The sequence below is a fragment of the Podarcis tiliguerta genome, assembly GCF_965153285.1.
Source record: "Podarcis tiliguerta genome assembly, chromosome: 13".
Classification (NCBI taxonomy): Eukaryota; Metazoa; Chordata; class Lepidosauria; order Squamata; family Lacertidae; genus Podarcis; species Podarcis tiliguerta.
The window spans coordinates 37,486,672-37,508,523 of record NC_139546.1 but is presented as its reverse complement, the minus strand read 5'-3'; the positions used below and the strand labels follow the sequence as shown (position 1 = coordinate 37,508,523).

Below are 21,852 nucleotides of genomic sequence, written 5' to 3'. Positions count from 1 at the left end.
CGCACCTAGTTTTTGGAAGAAGAAAACAAGAAAAAAAATATTCTGAATCTTAGAAGCCAGAACAGCAAGAGGGATCACTATGCAGTGAAAGCAGTGGCCAACCAGAAGGAGGATTGGATCTGAGCCCAAGAGCGCTCTCCCTTCCTGCGGTTTCTGGAAAGTGGTATTCTGAAGTGTTGCCGCTTCCCATTGTGGAAAGAGAGCCGAGCCGTCAACGAGGCTTCTTGAGAACATCTCACAGCGGCAGGGTGTTGGGTGGCGATGACAGAAAAGGCTTTTTTGCGTCTCTTCAAAAAGCAGTAACAATACCCTCTGAGAATGAAAGGATAAAAACCCAGCAGCCCATCACTTAGTTATTTTATATTATATCTATACAAACTTAAAATGCTGCCTACTGTAATAAAATATAAAACAAGCCGCAGGTCAACCATATATTTTTTAATCAGCATATTAGCATAAACTTCCAAGAGCACAAGAACCATTACAAAACGTCCGCCATTTGCTTCGTTGCCACATTCACTCTTGCGCATGTCAGACGCACAGTTGCGGTTTTTGAAAGCCTGCTTTCAACCTGCATCAGCAGCGGGTTGGTCTAGTTGAGCTCTGAAGCCCCTTTTAACACTGGGACCGTACGATCTTCCTGTTTGGGCAGTTTAATGTGCGGGGAGGCAGTCCTTAAGGGCTGGTCACTTGCAGAAAATCAGAGGGCCCCAACCCTTTAAGCCGAAATGGCATATTTTGCATGGGAGATGTATGAAATGAGTCAGGTTGGAAAGCTTTAAAAATGGGTATTTGATGAAGCAAAATGTCTGTGGGTTTTCTCATTACTTATTTTTTTTTAAAAAAAACAACTTTCCATTTTTGCCTCCTTCTCTAGCACACCGAGACGTTAACTCCTTGGTCCCAGAATTCTCCTTTCCGGTGTCCTTTAATCATAGCCTATGTTTACACCAACCAGCAGGGTATTAAAAAACCCCCAGATGTTTTCTTGCCCATTTCCCACACACTCCCACCCAAGCCCTAACACCCCAAGAGTGAAATTTTCCATCTCACACCCCACAGTGACCTTTCAGCTTTCTTGGATTCAGGAAGGAGTGGAGTGGGCAGGGAAGGTTTTGGGCGCCTTAAGTGAAACCAGCCACGGAACACTCTAGGTACCCCGACCGCTGTGCTGGAAAAAGCTCTCTAGGTCCTGCAAGGTGACGCGTGGCTGTATCCGCCAGGTGGGTTCGCCGTCATCCCAGAAAGGGGCCGAGCTGCTTGGGCTCTGCGTCTCCATCTGGGTATCTTCGGGGGAATCGCAGCTCCCTTGCTCCAGAAACCAGTCGTTTGAGCGCTGGATCCAAAGGGGCACCGTTTCTGATGGCCTAGATAGGAGATCTGGCTCCCTGCGGCTCCTGGAAGGCTCGATCCACAGCGTCCCGCCTTGCCGCCAGACAGACGGCAGCCCCCTTCTTTCTGAGGGCAGGGACCCACGGAAGACCCGGTCGCAGAGGATGGCCGAGATCACGATGAAAAGGCCGGCGACGAAGGCGATGCCTGTCATGATCAGCAGGCAGCTGCCACACTCGCTGAGCGGGGAGGCAACAGAGGAAGGAGGCATCTGGGCTCCCGTCGAGGGGGCCGGCGTTGACAACGTAGCAGGGGGTGGACCACTGCGATGGAGCCACATCAAAGCTGCATCCAGAATCAGAATGGGCGCGTCAGGTAGAAGCCAAACTGTGAAGAAAGAGGGATTTGTATCAGGGCGGTCGTACTGGGCTTTATTTTTGATGTAATCGAGGGATGTGGGTGGAGCGGTATTAAAAAATAAAAATAAAACCTCAGCCCTTTTTTAAAAAAGAAAAGAAAAATACAGTGGTACTTCAGGTTAAGAACTTAATTCGTTCCAGAGGTCCGTTCTTAACCTGAAACGGTTCTTAAGCTGAGGTACCACTTTAGCTAATGGGGCCTCCCGCTGCCGCTGCTGTGCGATTTCTTTTTTCTTTTATAATAGTTTTTATTAATTTACAACAAAAACAAATCATACAATAATTTCACATCCAATTTTTCACAAAATCTTTCTTTTCTGAACTTCCTTCAGCTTTTCCGTAAATCTTTCGTAGTCATTATTAATTTACGCATTTCTTAGGTTTGTATTGTCATTATTTAAGCCTTTCTTTTTCTATTCCCTTTTAACAATACCTCTCGCGTTTCACAGTGCTTTTTTAAATCCCTCTAGCGTTATTTGACCATCACTTATACTCTCCAGTGTGATTTCTTTTTTCATCCTGAAGCAAAGTTCTTAACCCGAGGTACTATTTCTGGGTTAGCGGAGTCTGTAACCTGAAGTGTCTGTAACCGAGGTACCACTGTAGTTGTTATTCTGCAGCTACAAGTCCCAAAGCAAAACCTGCTTGTGAAGTCCCACTCAGTCCCATTCCAGTTTTCTGAGACCCTCCCAGGATGGCTCAGTTGGTAGAGTAACGAGACTCTTCACCTCAGAGTAGTAGGTTTGAGGCCCAAGTTGGGCAAAAGATTACAGGGGCGGTTGGACTAGATGTCCCATGTGGCCCTTCCACCTCTACAATTCTAGGATTCTCACCCCCTGCTTAACTTTGCAGCCATAAAGATGTGATAATGTTTATTTTGTACCCTGTCCATCTGACTGAGGAGAGTAGATGCTCTGCCACTCTCCCACAGCAGGGCTGGGGAGTTTGTGGTCTTCCCATCAGCCCCAGCCAGCATGCCCAATGGTTAGGGGCGATGGGAGCCGAGGTGCAGCAAGGCATGGAGGGGCCCGGATTCCCCACCCCTGCATGGGCCTCTTCCTCTGGGTGTTTTCCACATTGGGACATTAAGAGGAAACTGTCTCCCACCTACTAGTGGCTGAGTCCGGTAGAGGAGTGGGGAAGTGGACAGCAATGGGAAGACCCAAAAAATAGAAAACCTCACCTGATAAACGGCGGATTCCTTGGTTTGCGGACCCCCAAGTGTGCAGTTCTGCCTTAGAGGAACTTCCCCGACAAAGCAAAGGTTGCCTCCACTTTGACAACAGTGGCAGAAAAGGATGTGGTCGAGGCGTCCTGATCGCATCATTTCCTGAGCACGCCCTGCGAGGCCGGGAGCCCACAGATGGGCACTTCCTGCTTCCAATCTCACTGGGGCAGGTGCACCCCCACAAACCGCCCCTCAGAAGCAACCTGCCGCCCCAGCAGAACTGGAAGAGGGATCCAGATGTGCAACAGAGTTGCCAGGAAAAGTGCATTTACATTCAAAGGGTCGAATAATAATAGTAATAATAATAATAGGAAGAGAAATTAAAAAATTCACAGGAGAAAAATACACAGCATAAATTTAATTCAGCTACCATGGAGCACAATTAAATTAGGAGGGAAAAAAATTATTACAGCCAAGACAGTTCAAGTTTCCAGGTTGTTGGTTGTGTTTTTTGTTTTTTGTTTTTTCATTTTCTTTTTCAGGGACAAAGGAAAAATGCACACACGCACACACGCATTCTGGATTTGAGTCTCTAAAAACCGACGGGGTCATAAATTAATAAATGAAACTGAAAAAATTAAGAATAAAAAAAACATCCAACAGCCGCCCTCCCCCGCAAAAAAAGCCAGGAAAACAACATACAAATTAATTAACAACAGAAGTATGAAAGTTCAACACCCCCACCCCCGGCTAAAAATAACAAACACACAAACCAAACACACACTAGGAGAAAAGAGGTAGATTTTCGAACGGGTGTGGAAATAAGGAAGTAATAAGTGTCCTTGAGGAGTGCTAAGAAGAAGTGGGGTGCTTTTCTGGCTGCAGAGTGGGGTGGTGGGAGAAGGAAACTTCCAGAGATTCTGCTGACAGGATGAAGGCCTAACTAAACTATACAGTAAACCCCAGCAGTGATTTTTTTTAAAACCCAGCAGTGATTTTTTTTTAAACCCAGCAGTGATTTTTTTTTAAAAGGACACGTTGGGAGATGCCAAAATGGAGCCAAGTGGTACCTCAGGTGTTTTTCTTTCTGGGGTTGGTGGTGGGACAACTGGAGCAAGCAGACAAGGAAAAGGTTGGGCCCTCTCTGCCACACACACTTCAAATCCCTGCCCCATGCTTTCATTGTAACTTCACTTACTTAAAAACCTATTGGTGTTCCATCACTGATCATGTTTACTTAGGCCCAGAGTCCCCTTTTCTGACTGTAAGAAGTGGCAGAATATCCAGTGTGAACAGTTAAGAGAACAATATGGTTGATAAAGGCTGTATGGATACCAGCTAGGAAATTGGGTTTCTCCCCCCCCCCACACACACCTGTGGTTCTTTTGGGACAGAGCATTTAGGGGAACTAATAAAACATGCCGCTTATTTACGGGACGGTGCCTTGCAGAGAGGAGTGAAGACGCAGCCAGTAAGATGATCCTTCACTGATCCTAAAGAGGATTTTTTTTTTTTGAAGGAGTGGGAGAACAGCAGGGTTTGGTGCAGAATGGGCGGAACATACTGAGAAAAGCAAACACCCCTTCGCTCCAATAGCTGCAAACCCTCTAGGGGTAGCAATACAAAACCCTAATAATACAGGAACAGAGAGGGAAGGGTAAGTCAGCCAGGAGATGGGCAAATACAGGCGTGTCGGGGAACAGTGCAGATTTGGGGGTGAGTTTGCGGACAGGGAGAGTTGCACAAGGAGAATAGCTACAACCTAAAGGGTTTTCCAGTGCAGAACAATAAAGGTGGAGGGAAAAAGACATCAATTGCTGCAAAAAACAATCCCTTCCCAACCCTCCCACCCAGCCCAAATAATATTAATATTCATAATAAAAAAAAGACACAGACGTTTTCCCCCCACCCCAAATGTTTGTCCATGAGTCAAAATATTCAAGAGTGCAGGATTAAGAAGAGTGGTTGTTTATCCTTCTTCTTCTTCGTTCTCTCTCTCCATCACCCGATGAAAAGGCTCTCTCATTCTGCCCTTCTCCTCCTTTGCTTTCCCTTTTTTCTTCTTCTCCTTTCTTCTCTTTCTCCCCACCCTGTCCACTGGGCGCCTTCATCTCTCCTCCTTTTTGGACACTTTGGAGGAATGCCATGCCGTGGAGCTGCCGAGTGGAAAGAAGAAGAGTTTAAAGACCCTCATTTCTAGGCCAGAAACCCACTCCTAAGGTCTACCTGAAGGAGCGTCTCCACCCCCATTATTCAGCCCGGACACTGAGGTCCAGCGCCGAGGGCCTTCTGGTAGTTCCCTCGCTACGAGAAGCCAAGTTACAGGGAACCAGGCAGAGGGCCTTCTTGGTGGTGGCACCCGCCCTGTGGAACGCCCTCCCACCAGATGTCAAAGAGAACAACAACTACCAGACTTTTAGAAGACATCTGAAGACAGCCCTGTTTAGGGAAGCTTTTAATGTTTAATAGATTATTGTATTTTAATATTCTGTTGAAAGCCGCCCAGAGTGGCCGGGGAAACCCAGCCAGATGGGCAGGGTATAAGTAATAAATTATTATATCATTATTATTAAGGTGTGGGGGGGGGATTCCAGCTATGCCACCGGGGGGCAGCACCGCACACTCACCGGATGAAGGTTTTGAAGGCAGCCGACTGGGGGTTGATACAGAGCGGGACACGTTTCCCCCGCTGCTGGTCCAAAATAAACCTATGCACCAGCTCTGGAAAGGGAGAAAGGGGTCCCTGTCATTCCACTCTTCCCATTTATTCGCCTCTCTTTTCCATTCCCAGTTCACCCCCAGCCTCACCATTGCTCTCCCATCCCAGCTCTATTCTTCCCCAGAGTTCAAGCAGCTCTTCATATCTGTAATTTTGCCTTAGAACTTGTTCCTTCCCACCCAGGGCTCCTTTCTTCCCCGCCCCAAGGCCTGTCAGACAATCACACTTGGACACAAAACTTACTGCATATGGGGGTGGCTATTGACGACTGCTTGCAAACTTCCATTAGTCCAAAATAACAGATCGTTTAGGCTGTTCGCTGGGGCCAATCTAAGCCACGGATAGGCAAACTAAGGCCTGGGGGTCAGATCCAGCCCAATCGCCTTCTCAATCCGGCCCACGGACGGTCTGGGAATCAGCGTGTTTTTACATGAGTAGAATGTGCCCTTTTATTTAAAATGCATCTCTGGGTTATTTGTGGGGCACATGAATTCGTTCACCCCCCCCCCCAATATAGTCCAGCCCCCACAAGGTCTGAGGGACAGTGGGCTGCCCCCTGCTGAAACGTTTGCTGACCCCTGATCTTAAAAAAGCCATTTTGCCAGCTCTCCACTTAGCCTTGCAGGCCGCAGGCCTGTTTCCGAGCTCAGTCCAGTGTGCTGGTGTTTGGCCTTTTATTTCGTTGCTTTTATATCCCACCTGTCACAGAGCTGGCAGGCAAGAATGCCCCTGTGGTGCTCTGGTGTTTTTATTACCTTTTGCTGTTTCCACAACCTTGTTGCTGTGTGTTTTTCCCCACACAGACGCACATAGGAAACCACAGGTTGAGCAAGCCTGCAGGGCGGGTGACAGACATGGGTCAAAGTTGGCCAACGCAACCGATGACTCACAGCGCAGCCCGTGCCTCTCCAGCCTGGAGCCCTCCAAAGGTTTGGGGCTGCAGCTTCCGTCGTTGAGCCTGGCACCATTGGCCAACACGGCGGGGCACTGCCCAAGAACAGCAGGGGCTCAGGTAGGCCCCTCACTGCCCCGTTGCTCATCGCGGAGGCTGTTATAGCGGTGGGCAGGCAGGGTTAGCACGTCGGCATGGGAGTGAAGCTCAACTTCTGCCCGGGGGAGCCACCTGCCATCTTAATTTACCCAGAATGCAATGCTCCTCGGCCGATGCAGATTCCAACCCCAGCCAGTGAATGGAGAGGAAAGGGACTAAGGGAGCTGGGGAAAAAGCACCCCATTACACCCTATAGAAAGATGGCTGACCCAACTACAGTGGTACCTCAGGTTACATACGCTTCAGGTTACAGACTCCGCTAACCCAGAAATAGTGCTTCAGGTTAAGAACTTTGCTTCAGGATGAGAACAGAAATCGTGCTCCAGTGGCGCGGCGGCAGCAGGAGGCCCCATTAGCTAAAATGGTGCTTCAGGTTAAGAACAGTTTCAGGTTAAGAACGGACCTCCGGAACGAATTAAGTACTTAACCTGAGGTACCACTGTATGTGGCTGGGGGGGGGGGGAGGTCAGGGCCCCCTGCAGTCTGGTGCTGGCCCTGCCCCTCATTTAAAACGACTGGAGATGCAGGCTGGGGCTGGTGGGAGTTGGAGGGCACCAGGGTAGGGAAGGCTGGCCTAATCCTGCCTGCTCCTAGATCCGGCAGACGCTCCTTCTCCTGACCTTCAGAGCCGCCCCCCCCCCCCGTGGCCTCCTCCCCGCTTCTCTCCCTCAGTTCAATCGTGGCTCCTCCACCTCCTTATCCCCCTTCCAGGGCCTGAGGGTCCCCTGCTCCCGCATTCCCCCTTACGAGTAATGTAGGAATCGGTCTACTCCTTTGCTCCCTCTGGCTCAGCACTGCCCACACTGGCTGGCAGCAGCACTCCAGGGTTTCAGGCAAGGAGACTCTCCCAGCCCTGTCCTGGGAGATGCCCAGAGTTGAACCTGGCAATTTCTGTACACAGAACATGTGCTCCAACCACTGAGCTACAACCCTTTGCTGCCCTGCCATACTTAGAATGGCCTCCCAGGTCAGCGCCACGGTGCCCCCCCCTTCCTCCTCCTCCTCAAAAACGACATTTTCCACGACCCGTTTTGTGGCACATGACCCTGAGTTCCCAGACCCCTCCTGTGACTCAGCTGGCAACTCAGCCCAACAGAAAAAGAACACACTTCCCTATTTCCTTCCACTTTGCCTGCTATTTATTTCAAACCGTTAACATGCTGCCTTCCTTGTTTGTTTTAAAGCAACTTTTCATTTCTTAAAAACAAAAACAAAAAAAGCCTTGCAACAATTAAAAGACACATTGCGAGTTTCGGAATCTAAAGTGGCGGTACGCTGCAAATGTGTGGTTGCAAATTCTCCTGTTTTTAAACCGTTGCTGTGTTTTCTTTATAAATACAAAATATTTTAAAAGATACGTGTATGCTGCCTTTCTGAAGAACAACAACAACAACAATAATAAAATCCTCCCAAGCAGCTTTTTCCACATAGACGTATCAGTTGGGTGCTGTGACAGAGGGTGGGTCCCTGTCAGATTCTAGATTATCTCCTCCTTGAAGCCAGAACCTGCCCTGCTGATGGGCCTCTGTATATATAAATTAACAAACCGCCTTGTTCGTGTTTACATGCAAGTAAGTCCCGCTGTCTCCAACTGGGCACACCCCTAGCAAGCGAGCCTAAGCGTGCAACCTTTCTGGATTATCCAGGAGTCCAAGTGGGGCGCAGGTGGGGGGTGGGGCAAACCTTTGGCCCTCCAGATTTTCGAGACCCACAACTTACGGTGGGAATCACGTTTCCTACCCTTGTCTCAGTTTCCAGGCACTTTTCCTCTGCTCATCTTTTCCCCCTGCTGCTTGTGTTTCAAAACGTATTACCGTATTTTTTGCTCTATAAGACTCACTTTTTCCCTCCTAAAAAGTAAGGGGAAATGTGTGTGCATCTTATGGAGCGAATGCAGGCTGCGCAGCTATCCCAGAAGCCAGAACAGCAAGAGGGATTGTTGCTTTAACTGCGCAGCGATCCCTCTTGCTGTTCTGGCTTCTGAGATCGAGAATATTTTTTTTTTCTTGTTTTCCTCCTCCAAAAACTAGGTGCGTCTTGTGGTCTGGTGTGTATTATAGAGTGAAAAATACGGTACTTACAACTTAATTGCAAACGCTATCAGCATCAGTTGCCTCAGGGATCCTGGTGTGGCAAGCCAAGATAGAAATTAAAATAGCCAAAGAGGAAGGACCTTTTGTCTTTGTCCATGGGGTTTTCTTGGCAGGGATACTGGAGTGGCTTGCCGGTTCCTGCTCCAGGTGGATCACGTTTGGTCAAAACTCTCCACTATGACCTGTCCATCTTGGGTGCCCTGCACGGCATAGTTCATAGCTTCTCTCAGTTATTCAAGCCCCTTCGCCACGGCAAGGCAGTGATCCATGAAGGGGAAGGTTCTTCCTCCTTGGCTACTTGTATAGTTATAGGCTATTCGTATAGGTCCGTATAGTTAAAGCTATGGTTTTTCCAGTTGTGATGTATGGAAGTGAGAGCTGGACCATAAAGAAGGCTGATCGCCGAAGAATTGATGCTTTTGAATTATGGTGCTGGAGGAGACTCTTGAGAGTCCCATGGGCTGCAAGAAGATCAAACCTATCCATTCTGAAGGAAATCAGCCCTGAGTGCTCACTGGAAGGACAGATTGTGAAGCTGAGGCTCCAATACTTTGGCCACCTCATGAGAAGAGAAGACTCCCTGGAAAAGACCCTGATGTTGGGAAAGATGGAGGGCACAAGGAGAAGGGGACGGCAGAGGACGAGATGGTTGGACAGTGTTCTCAAAGCTACCAGCATGAGTCTGACCAAACTGCGGGAGGCAGTGGAAGACAGGAGTGCCTGGCGTGCTCTGGTCCATGGGGTCATGAAGAGTCGGACACGACTAAATGACTAAACAACAACAAGGAGGAGGAAGGAATAAAGCCAAGGGTGGAACTGCCTAGGTGCTCAGAGTCCCTGGCGAGGAGGGAGCCTGGGGAAGAGGACACTCTACCTTTGACCTGCCAGACGGAGGTGAGGTTCTTCTCGTAGGAACCATCAAACTTCGGGTCGGCCCGGGGCTCAAAGTCACTGGTGTAGACGCGGCCCGAGGACACGGAAAAGCAGCAGGTGCACATGCAGGTGTGGTAACGAAGCCGGCCCTCATCCAGGTAAGGGTGGGAGAGGGCATCCTTGGCAGAGATCCGTTTGGCCTGCAGGCAGGAGGAGGAGAGTCAAGACAAACATGGAATGTTTTTCTCTGGAACTTGAACAGTGGAAGCTGAATATTCAAATGAGAATGAAGCACCTTGCACTTGGAATTTCACACCTGAAAAGCAAACCTCGGCTCACCACAATTCACTTTAGGCACTGCCTTTGGTCTGCAACTAAACATTTCTGTTCTAAAAATATATTGATTTCTGCTTTAAGGCAGGGCTTCTGGTGAGGGCAGCTCTTTGGGCGATCTGCTTGCGAATGGAATTCAGGTGGTTTGGATTATCAAAATTAGATCATCTAGCACTTCAAGGAACCTGTAGTGGGTACCAAGAAACCAGCAGGTTCTCAGGCTCAAGTCTGGCTGGCTGGCTGAGAAAGCGAAGGCTGTGTCCCCTACGCTACTGAGGGACACAGAGTGACTGTGGAACGGAAGAACACACAGTCGTATCTTGGATCCTGGACACCTTGCGAGTCAAGCATTTTGGCTCCTGATGGCCGCAAACCCGGAAGTGAGTGTTCCGGTTTGCGGACGTTCTTTGGAACCCAAACATCCGACGCGGCTTCCGCAGCTTCCAATTGGCTGCAGGAGCTTCCTGCAGCCAATCAGAAGCCATGCCTTGGTTTCCGAACGTTTTGGAAGCTGAACAGACTTCTGGAACGGATTCCATTCGACTTCCGAGGTACCACTTTACACACTTGGTGCTTGCAGGTGGTGGCAGTGATGAAGCACCACCAGAACTGCTTCTTTTCCATGCAGTGGGCCGGGGAGAGAGCAGCAGCCTAACGTTTCATAGTTTATTTTTATTTCATTACTTTTACATCCGGCCATTCTTCCCAAGAGCTAAAAAATACAGGCATAGTTTCCCCCCACTTCCTGTTTCACCCTCACAACATTCCTGTGAGGTAGGCCACCCCAAGAGGCCGTCACCGGGTCAAGACCTTCCCTGACACCAACTCACCGGGTCAAAGACCAGCATCCGGCAGAGCAGATGGACGGCTTCGTGGGTGGCTTCTCCAGAGAGCATGTAAAGGACAGACAGCGACGGCTGGAAAGAGACAGAGAGGGTTGAGTCTGCGAAGAGGGGCACATGTCGGGCGCCATTCTCTTCCTCTTTCCCTCCCTCCCCGTCCTCACAGTTCCCCCCCTCCCAACAGTACTCACTGGCTTGTGGTTGCCCCGCAGAATGTGGGCCCGAGCCCCCTCACAGGCTGAATGGAGGGCGGCCACAGGAGGAGTCCCCAGGAGGTCTGTGATCAGGTCCAGCTGCCGACCGCAGAACAGTGCAAAGGAGCCACGAGGCCGGAAGGGAGAAAGAGGGAGCGGCGAGAGGGAGCAGGAGGACAGGAAAGAAAGAAATTTACTGCTCCTGCGTTATGATCAGCTACAGAGTCCCTCTGCCTTGAATGCCCACAGGTTGCCAGCCAAAGACGGGGCCTTCTCAGTGGTGGCCCTGCAGTTGCGGAACTCCCTCCCTACGGAACTATCAAGGGCACTCCCAGATACACGTCTTCAGAAGCAGCTGGAAATCCAGCCTGCCTTTCCATTTTTAATCACACCGATTCCTGATTCTTACGATGCCAGATTTTTAATGGGTGTTTTTGTTTTCTAAACCCATTCAAAAGTATCTCAATCGGACCTCCTTTCGTTGCATGCCAGTCCCAGGTTTAATCTCTAGGCTGAGGTGGGAACGCCCCTTGTCTGCAACCCTGGAGAAGTTGCTGCCAGACTGAGTGAGATGGACAAGTGGTGAGACCAATAGCAGCCAATGTGACAGGACTCTTGCTGATGCATCCATCTGCCCCCACCCTCATTGCCCTGCCTCACCCCAGTGCCTTCCAGGCACCTGGTGTCAACTTGGGAGTGATCAACATCCTTAGAAGCCTAATATGCAATGTCATTTTGATGTCACACATCTTTAAGGAAAATGAGAATTTGTCTTTTTTGCATTGTAGGTGGATGGGTGGATTGCTGTCTGGTGCCCACTGGTGGCTGTTTTGTAGAATTACAAGCAACGGTGATATGGGATTCAGCTACACCGGCAAAGATTTCATATGCATCGTTTATGCATTCTAACACTGTGCCACCAGATGGTGCTGTGGAGTCCCGTTTTTGCCAACCCGATTTTCTCATACGAAGTTTACAACACATTTAACTGAAACACTTCTAGATCCAGCCAGACTCTTTGCCACCAACAGCTTCCCGCCCTTTCCCCAATACTGGCTTCCTATACATTACCTGCTGAATTGGGCTCTGGGCCTGAAAGAGGATACGCCTGCCCAAAAGTTCAGCGAAGATGCAGCCCACCGACCAAATATCAATTGGGCGTCCATAGTGCCTGGTGCCCATCAGGATCTCAGGGGCCCGGTAATATTGAGTTACCACTTCTTGAGTCATGTGCTGGGACTCATCTGGCTCCTCTACCCGGGCCAAGCCAAAATCGCAGATCTGAAGGGATAACAAGAAGTGTGTCAAGCGCTAGAAGGAGGACAAAGATCAAAGACATCGGGCCCAAAGTCCTCTCCAACTTCAGTCTGGTGTGCAGTGCCCCCTGGTGGAATGAACCGACTTCCTTCAAAGCCACAAGTGACCCTGATTCCATTAGAGGTGTTTGGGGCTCAAGCCTACCAGGAAGTCACGCCCTTTGACCTGGAAGGATTTTCTTATGGATCCCAGCTATGTATTGGTGGGCTGCGGTGATTCATTGAATAGTGAGAAACAAAAAAGCTTTTCTGAGTGTGACACTACGTTCCTTTCCTTCACTGTCCTGGAACTATACTGTATTTTTTGCTCTATAAGACACACTTTTTCCCTCCTAAAAAGGGGAAATGTGTGTGCGTCTTATGGAGCAAATGCAGGCTGCGTGGCTATCCCAGAAGCCAGAACAGCGAGAGGGATCGCTGCGCAGCGCTCCCTCTTGCTGTTCTAGCTTCTGGCTTAGCCGCGCGAAGCCTCTACCGGGCACGGGGAGCCTTCATCCTGCTGCCCTGAGGAGGCTTCGCATGGCTATCCCTGGCAGCCCCTCAGTCCCTTCCCCCACCTCCCAGAAAAGCCCCCAAGAGCTGCGCTCCCTTTAAAGAGCCACGCGGAGCGTCTGTGCGGCGCTTGCAGGCTTTTCCCCAAGGAGAGAGAAGGGCAGCCCGTTGCATACAGGCTCTGCTCAGTGCTCCCTTTAAAGAATTATTTTTCTTGCATTCCCTGCTCTAAAAACTAGGTGCATCTTATGGTCAGGTGTCTTACGGAGCGAAAAATACGGTAAATGGTTTCTCTCCAAAATGAGAAGAAGAAAAAGTCTCCTGCTTCACCTCCGTTATCAGGGGAAAGCTGCCCTCTGCCAAAATGAGGGTGGACATCTGCAACATTGCTTAATTTGGACATTTATCCCTGCAGATTTATTCATTATTTACAAAGGCCAAAATTGCCTTTTAATCCTTACTTCCTTTGTCCCCGTGACAAGATGCAGGTCTGTTTTAGTTCCATTACAGACGTTTTCAGCGAGCGAGCAAAAACCATGAGATATCATGTTTAGTAGGGTTGCCAAATGTCCAGAATTTCCCGGACACAGCCGGGATTCGGCCGTTGGGAACTGCGTCCAGGAGGAAATCCCTGAAATGTCCGGGAAAATCCGGACGCATGGTAACCCATATCGGAAGTTCTTGAATTTCTTGAAAAAAATAGCTCTAAAACCTGGAAAAAAAATTTGCTCAACTAGCTCAACAACTTGTGCCAAACAAACAAAACAAAAATCAAATTTGCCTTAAAAAGCTCAACAACTTTACTGTCCAGATTTTTACTTTCTGAAATATGGCAAACCTATGATTAGCAATCACAATATTAATTAGTGGGATCAGAGACAATTACACCCTAAGGGCTCCCCCTAGAGGCTACAAGGCTGAATTACCTTGAGGACACAGTTGCTGTTGACCAGCAAATTCCCAGGTTTGATGTCCCGATGGAGAACACCGGCAGAGTGCAAATATTTCAGCCCTGGCGGAGAGAGAGAAAAGAATTTGCAATGTCACAAAACTTGCCTGCAACAAATGGGCTGACTGAAGCAAAAGGGAAAAGGGCTGAGATGTTTGTTTAGAGTGGCTCCAATTATTTTTTTTTAAAAGATATATTTTTTAAAAAAATGTGCAACTACTTATAAAAACTAGAGGGCTAGCACTATCTTAAAAGAGGCATTTTTCCTGCCATCGTCTTTTCTCTTACAAAGCAGGTAATGCCTCTTCTAAAATGACATCCTTGCGTGATGTAAAAACAAAGAAAAGTACGCTTCTGGCTTCAGAACTATCATTTTTACCCATATGTCAGCATTATTGATAAATCAATTAACAACATACAATGAATGGACTAAAAACTGTGGTTAATCCGGTTTTCAGCTCTGCAAAGAACAAAAACCTCAGAGAAGGAAGGAAGGAAGTGATTGAAAGGTGGTAAAAAATACATGAAGCGTGATAGAACGAGGTTGAGAAAGAATTGAGAAAGCGCAGGTGAGGGACAGAAGAAAATAGCAATAAAGTCAAAAGGGAAGAGAAGCATGAAGGAGAGGAGAATAATTTAAGAGGGTGGAAGGAAGAGGTATTCAAGGGATGGAACTTCAGAAATGGGTTGGACATCAACCCTCCTACAATAAAAGGTTGTGGCATCTCCACATCCTGTGGTGGGCACTTCTAGTGGCTTCTCATATCCCTGAGGTTCAGTTGGCCTTGACTACGCACCAAGCCTTTGATGTGGCAGGCGCTGCGCTGTGGAACTCCCTGCCACTAGAAGTTCAGCAGGAATCATCCCTGCCTACTTGCTATAGTAATGGTGCCATGAAAACAGAGTTATTCAGATGAGCCTTTGAAACATGATTCCCATCCCCTAACGAGCTTTTATTGTTGTTTTTCTAGAAGCTACTGTAATTTGGTGTGTTGCATACTGACTGCCTTGCGGCATATTGTTAATGAAAAGCTCACTTTAGAAATGTTTATAGATACTCACCCCTGAGGATCTGATACAGAAAGACCTTGATGTGGTCAGCGCTGAGAGGTTGTGGAGACACAATGACTTTGTGAAGGTCACTTTGCATCAACTCAGTGATGACGTAACTGGTGGACATCGTCAAGGAGGATGCGGGAGATGGGACCAGAGAACGACCAGGTATCTGAGCGCCCAGCCCCTTCCCGTCGTAAGCAAAAAAGAAAAATTGGTTCTCCGCCATTTAGTTGAACCAACTGCTTCCAGCAAAATTAGGAGGCAGAAAGCACAGAACACACAAAGGCAAGGGCAAGGCAAAATTAAGGCAAGTCTAAAAAATAATAATTATACAGATGGACCACAGTGCAGATCAAAGACAGGTAAAAGGAAAGTAAAACACGCTGCAAAATGAAAGAATTTCATCAGGACAATTGAAACGATGGAAAAGGCCAAGGCTGGCTGTAAAAGAGACACCAAGAATGAAAGGGGGGGGGGGAGATTATTGAAAACAAAAGCGGAACTAATGGAGGTTATAATTGGGCAGGACAGACAAATAACAGCAGAGGGAAGTAAAATAAGAAGAAACAGACAGGGGAATGAATGATGATATTCTTGAAAGCAAATAGGTTACAGGAAAAGAGAGACACTGAGGAGTGTAGGAAAATGAAGACGACACAAAGAAAGGGACTGAAATGGAGCCGAGAAGAAGCCGTGAAACAATTGCATGGGGGGAGGAACGGACTGAGAAATGCTTGACAAACTGTAAATTAGGGAAGCTAAACACAGATAGGAAACAAAAAATAATTTGGTGGAAAAAAGCAAGGCAAAAGAATTATAGAAAAAATCCCCAAACCAACACAATGCCTGAAAACTGTAAGAAAAGCAATTTAAAAATAAATAAATGAACGAACACATAAAAGGGGTGGGTGGGAAGGAGACAACAAAAAGAAAATACCTATATTGGCCTCTCCGGCAAAGGATAGAGGTGGGGGGCAGAAATGATAAGCAAAGGAATGCTGGGAAGATAACTGAGCAACAGGCCGCACCGGCCTGCATGTGGGACGAAGGATACATCTCCTCAAAACAGTCGATTTGTGGAGGCTGGAGAATGTCCAACGCTGAGAGGACCTGAGAGAACAAGAGAAAGAACATTCAACAGTTTTGTTTTTGTTTTTGTAATGTCCTGTCAGGGAAAGTTATGTGGGATGAGCTATCTCAATGCATTTCCATTACATCAGCAAACCAACGTAGCTGTTACGGTTCCTCAGCCCTCTTTTATCACTCAGGGAAAAGGTTATTTTGCTACTTCAGATACCCTCGGGAAAGACGGAGACACAGATGGGCTTCAGTCACAACAAAGTGGTCAGGTTTCTAAATGCTCTGTGACTGTGTCCTGGAAAAGCTAGCCCAGGAACCAGCCAGGGAAGCAGTGACCCTGGACTTAGAGTCAAACCTCAGTTGTCGAACGCAATCCGTTCCGGAAGCCCGCTCAGCTTCAGAAGTGTTCTGATTGGTTGCAAAAGCTTCCTGCACTCAAGTGGAAGCCACACTGGACATTCGGCTTCTGAAAAATGTTCGAAAACTGGAACATTTACCGTATTTTTCGCCCCATAGGGCGCACCGCCCCATAGGACGCACCTAGTTTTTTTGGGGGGGGGGAATAAAGAAAAAAAATTATTTACCCCCCAGGCGCGGGGCTGGCACGGGGGAAGCCCCAGCTTCCCCCAATCCCAGCCCCGAGAACAGCCTGCTATCCGCAAGCCTAGGGAGGCCAACAGTAAGTCGCGCCAGTCTCCCCAGGCTTTGGAATGCAGGCAGCTCTGCGCAACCATCGGGAAGCAGGCGCGACTTCGCGCCGCCCTCTTGATGGCTGCGCAGAGCTGCGCTCCCCCTGGGGCTGCAGGCAGCTCTGCGCAGCCATCGGGAGGCTGGCGCGAAGTGGCACCGGTCTCCCGAGGGTTGTGCAGAGCTTCCTGAAGCCTGGAGAGCGAGACGGGTCGGTGCCCACCGACCCCTCTCGCTCTCCAGGCTTCAGCGAAAGCCTGCATTCACCCCATAGGAAGCACACACATTTCCCCTTCATTTTTGGAGGGGGAAAAGTGTGTCCTATAGGGCGAAAAATACGGTACTTCCAGGTTTTTGGCGTTCGGGAGCCAAAACGTTCCAAAACAGAGCTGTTTGGGAACCAAGGTTTGACTGTAATCTAAGTGGCAGCCAGGAGCTGGCAAAAGATGTAAGTTCTGTAGAACCGACTGGGGACAAGTGAACATTACGCTTTGAAAACCAACATTTATGGGAAGCGAGACAAGTGCCAAAGAAATCCCAAACAAGTCACATTTGACTTCAAAAGAGGAAGCCTCCCCAAAATGAAGGGACTGGTACAAAGGCAGTGGAACACCAAGAGGGCCAAACCTCTCCAGAATGTGGGAACCACTGTATTGGGAAGTTTTTAATGTTTGGGTGTTTTATTATTATTTTATATCTGTGGGAAGCCGCCCAGAGTGGCTGGGGCAACCCAGTCAGATGGATGAGGTAGAAATAATAAAATTGTGATGAAAGCTCAGCTTGAATGTGTACCACAAACCAGGGAAGATACTGTCAAGGTCCTAAGAACATAAGACGAGCGTGTTGGACCAAGCCAATGGCCCACCTTGGCTGGCATCCTTCTCTAGCCACGTGTAATTTTATATTCTTCTATCAAGTCACTTCTTAATCACCTTTTGCCTAAAGTCCCAATGCTGCAACCTTGGTTCAGAAAAAGGGTGAGCGAGGTTGGGGACACGACAGACGTGCATAAAAGCCATGCACAGCACAGAAAAAGTACAGAGAGTGATGCCACAGAGTGATTTCCGGAATAAATCTGGATGGTGGCTGGCACTGACCACTTGCTCCCCTACCCCCCAACAGATAGGCCCATGGAGAGATGCGCTGACCTAGCAGAGCAGCCCAGCAGGAGACACTTTGCCGAGCCCCACCAACCTCCCCTCACACCCTGGCACACTCACATTGTCGTGCTTGAAGTAACAGAGCATTCTCAACTCCCTGAAGACCCGTTTGCAAGAGACCAAGTTCTGGAAAACGTTGGGCATCTTTTTGAGTGCAACTCGCGACCCGTCTCGGGGATCCGTCACCGACCTGCGGAAAGAAAAACGGAACGCCTTTGAAATGGCCGTTCACAGCTCCCCTGGTCCTCTGGCTCCGGACTGTGGAACCAGTGGTCCTCCAGATGCTGTCGGACTCCAATTCCCAGCAGACCCCAACGGTCAGGAACTGTCGGAGTCGAACACCCAGAAGGCTCAGGTTTTCCTGATCCCCGCCCTAGCCCCTTCCTTCTCTGCTTCAGACTTCAACCTCCTCAAAAAAACCCAAAACGGAACCCAGTGTCAGGAGCAAGCCAGCAGTAAATCACACTGAGCAAGTTCTCTCCAAGCAATCTGAGACTGCGCCTGCATGCAGCCAACCTCTCCTCTGCCCCTTTTCATGCCTCTTCTGTTGTTGTTGTCGTCGTCCCCCCCAGTTTTAAATGCTTTATTGGTTGAAAACTTTACAACAGAAATATGCAATGGATGTTATAGGAAAATGAGAAATAAAAAACAAACAATTATTCATTCTTTAACGAATACTTGCTTTGTACATCCATTTGTGATTAAATTTGACAAGACCTCCGATCTTCCCCTTGCGTTCCCGAATTAAGTTCCTTAAATACGCGCTTAAACTTTACTTTCTCTGTGTTACTTGACTTACTATAAATTTTATTTTATAAATTTATCCTACTTACACACCGAAGCTTAATAAAGACCTGCCAATGGATTGATCTTTTGACAGTGTTCTTTTACATATACTCTATATATATATCCCCCTCTCTGATAATTTTTTCATATGTAACGTCTCTTAACCTTGCTGATAATCTCGCAGTGTACAGTCATACCTCATGTTACGTTTGCTTCATGTTACGTTCTTTCAGGTTACGTCCCGCAGTGACCTGGAAGTACTGGAAAGGGTTACTTCCAGGTTTCGCCACTCGCGCATGCACAGAAGGCAAAATGACGTCATGCGCAGAAGCGGCGAATCACAACCCGCATGTGCACAGACGCGCCACTGCAGGTTGTGCTTTTTTCATGTTGCGAATGGGCCTCCGGAACGGATCCCGTTCGCAACCCGAGGTACCACTGTACTCTCTTATTTTGTTTTGCCATTCTAATTGAAAATAATAATAATAATAACAACAGTAATAAAATATTCATGCCTCTTCTGGTTCTGGGAGACCAGGGGGAAGGAGAGCTTGCTGCAGCAGGAGAGGGACACCCTTCTGGCTCTTCACCAGCCTGACTCATCTCTGCCTCTGGGCCTCCCTCCGCTCCTCCTTCAGCTTCTGGACTGCTCTCTGCCACAGACTCTCCCAGCTCACTAAGCCATGTTACCACTTCAGCTTCCGACACCTCCTCCTCCCAGTCTTCTCCCTTTGACCACTCATGGTTGTCCCACCACCACTCCCCTGGCTCTGAGCCTTCTTCTCTTGGGTGTTCCCCCACCCGTTCCCCCAGCCACCATTTCTCCACATCCAACCAGCCCACGACCCCCAGCGACCCCAAACTCCTCACTCACCACACCACGCCAAAAGCTCCATAGCCGATGGGCCGATCGGGCTCCGGCTCCACCATGACCGCATTGCTGAGTGGCGTCTGCTGCTGCTGCGGCGAGGCTAGCTGCACCCCATTATTGCAATAATACTTCTGCCCCCCACCTAGCCCGGCTGCTAAAGGGGGTTGTATTAACCCAGTGAGCGCCCCAAAAACATTGCTACAGAGCTGGGCTTGCAGGGGGTGATTTGGGTCCTGAAAAGCCATTGGACAAATGGGGAGGGGGGTTAAAGAAATGATGGTTTTGAGAAAGGGGCTATAGAGAGCCTGCTTTAGGAATCAGCAGCGGGATGAGCTCTTGGGTCTGAAGATAGGATTTCAAGGCACCCTTGGGACAGTGGGGAAGCTCTGAGCTGGGGGGAAATTTTGCGGGTGCCTACTGAAAGGCTGGCTGAACGCAGGTATACAGGGCTGAAGAAACGTCTGCAATATTGGGTGCTCAAAAGTTTTGGGGTGTCCCAGAATCTGCAAAGGAGTGTTCTTGACAGTTGTATGGCCTTAGCAGCACCTGTTCTTGAAAGCTCTCACAACTTAGGACAAAAGGGGAGGTATTTAGGGATACCTTGAATGTGGAAGGATCTGGAAAAAGCGGGTTGCAGGTGGGTGTCTTGGGTAATGGGGCACTACGGAGGCAGTTTGGAGGGTCTCAGATCACGACTTTCAACTCTCGTTGAAAGCGGGGAGATTTAACACAATAAAACTCTAGTTGTCCAATTCATGTCCCGCTATCAGAGACGAAACGCTCCAGGGAATATCTCTAAGGAGGTTTTTTCCTCTGCGACTTTCAGACTGAATTAAATGAAAAGGAACAATCTGTCAAAACAGATTTTTGGAGCCCAGGTTCCAGAATGTTGGATAGGCTGAAAGAATTGTTGGCTTTTATATCAGGGACCTCTGGGATTAGGTGTTTACTAGGGAGTAGGCAGGCACTCAAATGTTATCTCACTATATAACTGAGATTTAGGGAATCTGTTATTACTACTATTTCTGTTCTTTTACAAACAGATGCAAATGCTGGACCCTATAGAAATGTGGTGAAGAAGCCCCGGCTCCTCCCTGCTAGAGGGATGGAAAATTTGGGGATCCCCGTAGACATAAATGGACAGTATGACCTATAGCTGTGGGAGAAAGAAATTTAAGCAAGGCGCCCGTCTGGAATCGGGAGCAATTTCAGAAGTGCACTTCAAAATATAGGGGAAGGAGATCTATTGCCTTTCTAATAAGGTGAGGGGAAGGAAGAGGTTCAGGGTTGTACCACAGAAATCAAGAGAGGTGGTTGAAGTAAACAGAAAATTCAAGAGCAGCAGAAATTCTGGACAGTGTCCAAAGAGATGTTTGTGTGATTCTCTACAATTATGACCAGCAAATGTGAATAAGACCCACAAGGGATCTCTTACACAGAGGGGTGAAATCACTTTTGGGGGGAGCTTATTGAGAATTGGGGGGGTCAGGAAAGTAGACTCCTCTTTGAAAGGGGTTTCTGTTTTTAAATGTGTATGCAGCCGGGAGCTATCTTTCCAGAATCAAGATCTTCCTTTACGATTTGGAGAAGTTTGATAAAACCTAGGGGTGCCTGGAAAAAACCTCTCAAAGGTCAGCTGTTGATTGGGGCAGATGTTGATGCCTGGGGGTTGCTGATGGTAGATATTAGGGTGCTGGAGGGGTGTTCTTTTTGGGGCTGGGGGGCTGGGTGTCTCCTAGTGGGAAAAGGTTAGGGAAATAGAATCAGATAATTTCCGGGGTGCTCAGAGAGGATGAATGAGGGGGGGCGAGGGGGGGAAGAAGAGCTTTAAAGGAGACCCCCCTCCCGACGCGGAAGCCCCTCCAGCGGTGGTTGCGGGGGGGAAGGTGGGGCGCCCATCGCGGCGGAATGGGGTCCACCCCCCACCCGCCCCCCCGGGTGGGCTTCGCAGAGCCTCAGCAAGGCATGGGGAGGTGGGGGTGGGTGGGCGCTGCTGGCGCTGCTGCTGCTTCGGCCGGAGACAAAAGGGGCTCCCCGGGGAAAGGAGAAAAGAGAGAGAGAGAGAGACCCCCCTGCAACCTGCCCCCCCCCGCGCCCCCAGCCAAGAAGGGCAAACCCGAGCGAGGCGGCGGCGGCGTCTGGGCGGGCGGCGGCGGCGGCGGGGTCTTTGTTAGCGGCGCTGCGGGTCCATCTTTGCAGGCAGGAGGGAGGGAAGGAGGGAGCAAGGAAGGAAGGAAGGAAGGAGGCAGCAGTCTGGCAGGAAGGAAGGGGAAGGCAGGCGGCGGGACGCGGAGAAGCCCGAGAGGAGGAGCAGCGGCAGCAGCAGCAGCAGGGAGAGGGGAGCCGGGCAGACCCCATCTACCGGCCGCGGGGAGAGAGGCAGCCTGGCCGCCCAGGGAGGGAAGGAGGGAGGGAGGCAGGCGGGGAATGG

General features: G+C 49.1%; 2 protein-coding genes across 2 annotated transcripts; both read right to left on the bottom strand.

The window, feature by feature from the left end:
* Window positions 1-1,150: 1,150 nt before the first annotated feature.
* Window positions 1,151-1,603, bottom strand: LOC310662217 (transmembrane protein C16orf54 homolog; the record flags this gene model as incomplete). Its single annotated transcript, XM_083408991.1, has 1 exon — window positions 1,151-1,603. One exon carries the CDS (start codon window positions 1,601-1,603, stop codon window positions 1,151-1,153), a length of 453 nt encoding a protein of 150 aa, XP_083265117.1.
* A 1,719-nt stretch (window positions 1,604-3,322) lies between these two features.
* Window positions 3,323-21,696, bottom strand: LOC310662415 (serine/threonine-protein kinase NLK2-like). The gene is made up of 11 exons (XM_083409327.1): window positions 19,425-21,696; window positions 17,825-17,954; window positions 15,892-15,947; window positions 14,844-14,950; window positions 13,759-13,844; window positions 12,096-12,305; window positions 11,022-11,123; window positions 10,819-10,905; window positions 9,657-9,855; window positions 5,547-5,640; window positions 3,323-5,075 (listed from the first exon to the last, which is right to left on the bottom strand). The coding sequence occupies exons 1-11, from the start codon at window positions 19,664-19,666 to the stop codon at window positions 5,027-5,029; spliced, it is 1,362 nt and encodes a 453-aa protein (XP_083265453.1). The 5' UTR covers window positions 19,667-21,696; the 3' UTR covers window positions 3,323-5,026.
* Between the last annotated feature and the right edge of the window lie 156 nt (window positions 21,697-21,852).